The sequence below is a fragment of the Empidonax traillii genome, unplaced genomic scaffold (assembly GCF_003031625.1).
Source record: "Empidonax traillii isolate 1590-97213 ecotype Southwest subspecies unplaced genomic scaffold, ASM303162v1 scaffold99:size1466351, whole genome shotgun sequence".
Classification (NCBI taxonomy): domain Eukaryota; kingdom Metazoa; phylum Chordata; class Aves; order Passeriformes; family Tyrannidae; genus Empidonax; species Empidonax traillii.
In genome coordinates this window covers 328,360-334,009 of record NW_020955292.1, presented here as the reverse complement: position 1 = coordinate 334,009, position 5,650 = coordinate 328,360, and the positions used below count along the sequence as shown (strand labels likewise).

General features: G+C 56.4%; 1 protein-coding gene across 1 annotated transcript; it reads right to left on the bottom strand.

The window, feature by feature from the left end:
* Nucleotides 1-3,085: 3,085 nt before the first annotated feature.
* LOC114056656 (heat shock protein beta-8-like) lies at nt 3,086-4,931 on the bottom strand (the record flags this gene model as incomplete). The annotated part of the gene is made up of 2 exons (XM_027882032.1): nt 3,086-3,873; nt 4,861-4,931. Coding segments are annotated over 2 exons (231 nt in total), but the record flags the coding sequence as incomplete, so codon positions are not given.
* Between the last annotated feature and the right edge of the window lie 719 nt (nt 4,932-5,650).

Sequence of the window (5,650 nt, the reverse complement as noted above, 5' to 3'; positions counted from 1 at the left end):
ACAGCAGGACACAGCTAAGAGGTTTATTCAGCCTCCTACCACCGAGCTGCCTGGAGAGCTCTCCCACGCCTTGGGTGACCTTATCCTTATCTCCCTGTGTCCTTCAGCCTGTCACAGTGGCCAGTTGGAGCAGCAGGTCCTTTGAGGCTGGTTTCCCATGACACAGCCCCTTGTCTCATAGCACTGAGCCCCCCCCCCCCATCAGCCCATCCCAGCTCTGTGCCTGCAGCATGGGAATCACCCGCTTGTGCTGCGGGAGGGATCACCAAAAATCGTTCCCAAAATAAAGAAGCTGCATGAACCACCCACATTTCCCTCCAGCTGCCTGGGAGAGCTTTGCTAGGGCTCAGAGCTGACCTTGCAAGCTCATGGTCCTGAGATGCATCAGGAGCTCCTAGATTTCCACCTTAGCCCTGACTCCACTATCCCTGTCCTGGAGCAGGCACACTCTCCTCACGCTCCCTGCTCTGGCTGCTGTCCCATCAGAACCAACAAAGAACCTAATCCAAATTGCCCAGCATTCAACTGCTTAATTCTACCAGCCCCTTTCAGAGGTGGTTGTGCACTTCATCAGAACTGACTTCTTAGAAAGAAAAAAAAATAAGATCTGTAAACACCTGCTCCTCTCCCCTCCCCATCCAGGCACAGCCCTGGGCCAACAGCATCAGTGTTGCTCCCAAAGCAGGAGTTGAAGGCCAGATTGGGATGGTTCCTCTGTCTCCTTCAGCAATAAAAATCTCTTGGTCTTGAATGATGTGGATATTGGGAAGTCCAATGCTTCTCCAGGAGAAATAAGGGAGCAGTGGCCTCCTGTAATGGTTTTAACAAGGCCAGCAGAGCAGAGCTGTGGCTGAGGTGTCCTGTGCGAAGTGAATTGCTGATAAACACAATCCTGCCCCTTCTCCCGTGTGTGAGAGGGGTTCCAAAATGCACAGCCTGGGTCTCCATCCCTCCTGAGCAACCCCAGGGTGGGACCTGCAGGATGCCCAGTCCTCCCAGAGGGTGCTCACCTGCTGTTCTATCCTGGACATGGCATCTACCTCAGAGCCACTATTAACATAGACCATAATGTGTTCTGACACCACCTGATGTGCTGTAATTGCTCTAAACCCATGAAATGTGTTGTCACTGCAGAGGGGCTGCTACCCCTTTGTGTTACAGGTCTGGTGGCTCCAAGCTGTTACCTCATAGCAGGCTGAGGGAGAGCAAAGAGCTCCTGCTCCCCACTGCTCCTGGCACCCTAGAAATCCACATATCCCCCCCCTCCATCTCCTCAGACACGGCGGGACAGGCTGATGCAGAAATGCCCCCTGTATTTCCAAACTGATTTTCCATTTGCACAAACACCAGTAGGGGTTACTTGTTTAAAACCTCCTTCACGTGAATAATCAGATCATACTTAAAAAAAAAAAAACACCCAGATCTCCAGTTACAATTATTTCATTAGTCTGTGATAGTCCAAACTATCCAAGAGCTTGGAAAGCTGTTGCCTGCACAGATCCAAGCACGCTGCCCATGGAAGAGGTCCTTACTGCTAATTGCCTGTGCCAACCCCAGACATTAAGAAATTACTGCTAATGCAGCTTACAACAGCTTTTATAAGACACTATTAAGGAATTCAGCAGAAAACAGAACCAAATAAAGCAGAAAGTGATTAAAGAGAAACAAAACTTACCCCAAACTGCAGGATCAGCAGGAACAAGAGCCGGAGCCATCATCTGAGTGCAGCACCTCCAAAGCTGCACTTGAAGCTCCCTTTATTCCAGCACTAGTGCTGCTGGAGCCTGGGGCCTTCCCATAACACCCCAGGGTGGGAACGGGGCTCAGCTGTGACCCATTTTCCCCCAGCAACTCCCTATGGAATTGCAGCTGGTCCCTTGCACCTGCAGCCCAGCTCAGGGAGCCAGGTGGGGGCTGCGGTGGTGCACATCCAGCCGGGATGCTGGGCCTGAGTGTGGCCCCAGGGACACGTGTGCTTCCCCTGGGCTCCTTCCTGGGAAAAGGGACAAAGCTGCGGTTGGGCCTGGGGTTGTTTTTTTCAAAAGGCTGATAAAAATAAATCTTGAAAAGGGTGAGGAAGAGGAGGCACAGTTTGTGCTAGAGAGGTGTCACCCACAGGAATGATGGCTGCAAGTGGCACAAGGACACAGGGCCGGAGCTGTGACTCATGACTTTTCGGCATTCCATCCTGGTGTCGGTATCGCATTTCGAGGATTATATTTTATTCATAAAGATTGCTGTGCTCACAGCCGTGTCCGGCAGAGCCGGCGTGTGGCTGAGCCTGGGGCTGGCAGTGCTGTGCACCACCGGAGGGTCCCAGCTCTGTAACACCTGCTGAAAATTAAATATAATACATAAAACTGGGTGAGGGTCCCCAGGTTCCACCCCATGACCTGGAATGTGGGTGCCCTCACGGCACCCGAGTGCCGGGCCGGGGTTTACAGCACGTGATGGGCTGTTGTTGGTAACCGCAGCCCAAAGGAGCCCGGGTGGAGCACGTGAGGTGGTATTTTTAACTCTGAGGTCCTGGTGACATGGAAAACTGGGTGCCTGGTGCAGGTGCTGCACAGATCGATGGAAAATTTCCCACCACCCATCGACACCTCGGCTTCGCCAACCCCGGGCACTGCAGTGTGTTAGCAAATGGTGCTTCTGCCCCACGAGCCCAGAGCCCGGCCGAAACCTCCACTAGGGAATTAGCTGGGAAGCGCTTCCCTGCAGAGCTGCAGGCGGGAAGGTGGCATGGTGAGATGGAAACAAGGATGGTGCAAACCAGAATTTCCCAGCTGAGAGCCTGATTTAGCATCCTCAAGCAGGAAAAAACCATTTTCAACCCCTTGAGAGGGTAAAGACAGGATGAGCCCGTGGTCCTCACCAGGTTTGATGGCTCCCCAGCACGGTGTTAGCTGGGACTTGGAATTCACCCATCAGTGCAAACATCCCCACACATCTCCCTTGTCCTTCCCCCCATGGGGAGGACCTGTGCCAGGCTGGGAGGTGGCACACGGTGGCATCCCCCCTCCTCCCCGCCGCCCTCCCGCAGCCCTGCGCCCGCCCCGCCGGCTCAGCCGAGACAAGCGGAGGCTAAGAACATCCACTGGGTTTTATTCCTCAGGTATGACAAGTAAAAGCACAAATTCTCTTTGGAAATAAGGAAAAAAAAAATTAAACCAAAACCCCAAACCAACGTTCAAAGCACGCGGACAGTTTGCGTTTCTCAGGACGGAGGCCGTGCCGTCAAGCTCCGCCGCCGGACACGTGTCCCTTGCAGAGATGTAGTTTAAAAACAACAACTCATGGAGAAGGAGAAGACACAGGGCTACAGGTTTCCATGTCAATTTTAGAGGAAAAAAAAAAAAAAAAGGCCCTTTTTTTTGCTATTGTTATAAATATCCCATCCGAGCGACTCGGAGCGAACGATAACCGTAAGGAGGACATCCGTTCTGCTTGGCCCCGTGGGCACAAAAATCTCTACTGGCACCTCAGACTGCTACAAGCCCTCGGGGACAGTGGCCTGGCACCCGGTGTGTGCCCCGGCTCTCAGCTGGCCCCCCCATGGGTGACGGGTGCTGCCATCCCTACGAGCGGCACCCGTCACCCTTGCCGGAGGCTGTCAGGATGCCGCGCCGCAGGGGACCAGGGAGCAGGGATCCAGGGGGAGAGGGGGCAGGGGAGGAGGGGTGCCGGGGCACAGCAGGGCCGAGAGTGGCTGCTCAGGTGCAGGTGGCCTCCTGGCTCTCGACGGGGATCTCGCTGCCGCTGCCGCCCTCGCCGTACTGCTGGTAGGGGGGGATCTGGGGCGCCTCGATGATCAGCAGCCCCTCCGGAGACAGGGAGGCGAACACCGTGATGGGATCCACCTCGTAGGGCAGCCTGCGGGAGGAGGGGAAAGATGGGAGGGGTTAGGAGTGCGAGGCATGCTGCATCCCTGGTGGACACCGACCCTCGGGAAGCTCTCACAGTACCCCCAGTGCGTGGGGAACCACTGATGCCGAGGCACCAGCCCCGGTGTGGGGCTCAGCAAAGCCTCTCTTGTTACTGTAGTGCCTGGGAATGTGTCAGGGATATTTAGAGCGGGTTCCTGGCCGGCCTGTCCCCCGTGGGAGCTCTGTTTAATCTCCCCGGCAGATGTGTTTGACGGGATGTCACCCGCCGCTTGTGCCTCTGCAAAGCAGGAGTAAATCCTGGCCGTGCCGCAGCCCACGTCAGCCGCGAGCCTTGCCCGTAAAAGGAGCCCGAGCGCCGAGCAGGAGGGAGTGCAGCGCTCACCCCAGCCTTCCCGTGGGAGTTTGGGATGCACAGGGCTCCTTCAGGGTGGAAAAGCGATGCTGGACTGCCGCCAGCTGAGGAAACCCTTCCCATGCCTTGGGCTTTTTGCTGCCTCTCCCTGTTAACCCCTGCGCCCGGGGGTCTGCCCCCCACACCGGCTGCCTCTGCAGGGCTCGCCTTTGCCATTGTTGTTGCCAAAGTGAGCCATGGGTGAGTCAACGCGATAGCGATCTGAGTGACATCATGGAGATAAACGGATACAGAGACATCCTCGCACCGGGATGTGCTCGGGGCTGGCGGTGGTGTCAGCCCGCCGTGCCCCGCTGCACCCCGGGGGTTGGCTCCTCGCACCCCTCCTGCTCCCCGCGCCCCAGCCCTCCCCAAACACAGCCCCGGGCGTGGAGGAGACTGACAGAGCACCCCGAAAAAGGCCTCCTCCTCCTCCTTCATCTCCCTTGGGAAGTCACTCTGTGGCCTAAACCAGTCTGGCACGTGCTGCAGAAGGGCAGTTTTTGGGGTGAAGACAGTCCCTGTGAGTGTGAGCTGGGGCGCAGGGACTGGCAAAGCTCAGCCAGGCCAACCGGTACCTACTGGATTTTCTTGGTGAAGTTCTTGGAGACAATCCCTCCTTCCACCTGCTGCTCCTCGTGTTTGCCTGCAGGGAAGGACAACACCCCACATCAGCACCTCACCAGGGGATTATTTTTTCCAAAAGAAACAACAACAACAAAACTCAACAGGAAAGTTTCCCGAGCAGTTGTTTCCCTTCCCATGTGCAAACCCTTCCCCGGAGAAGGCTCAGGGAGCCTTCCCCGTGTGGGGAAGGCGATGTTGGTCAGAGCACAGCCATGTTTCCAGTGAGAAAATGGAGCCTCACAGGCTGCCAAGAGCTGAGGCTTAAGAAAATAAAAATAAATAAATAATAAAACCTTTGGAGGTGGCAGCCTCCTCCCCTGCTCCCACTCCCCAGGCTGGTCTCCTTTCCACCATGCTGTCAGGATGGGGGTCCCTATGCCTGGAGCATCAGCCAGTGCCTGCCTGGACCCTCCTGACCTGGAGTTTCCCTCTGTGATGCCGTGAACCCCAAATAAATACCTGGGGCTGTGCTGGGCAGCAGCCCCCAACACTCCCTGGTGACCCCGGCCCAGGGGCATGGGGGGCAGTGGAGGATGTCAGTGCCGGGCTGATGGGATGCTGAGGGTACCCCTTGAGGACCCCACTTTTGGTGAACCCCACACCTGCTGTCCCCACCATTAACTGGCTTCCCAGGGATGCGCTTCTGGCCTGCTCAGATCCAGGCTGGGCCTCTGGAGCTGTGGAGCAGCTGCTCCCTTCTTCCCAGCCTCTCCCTCGGCCCCTTTAAAGGGAATCTCCCTCCGTG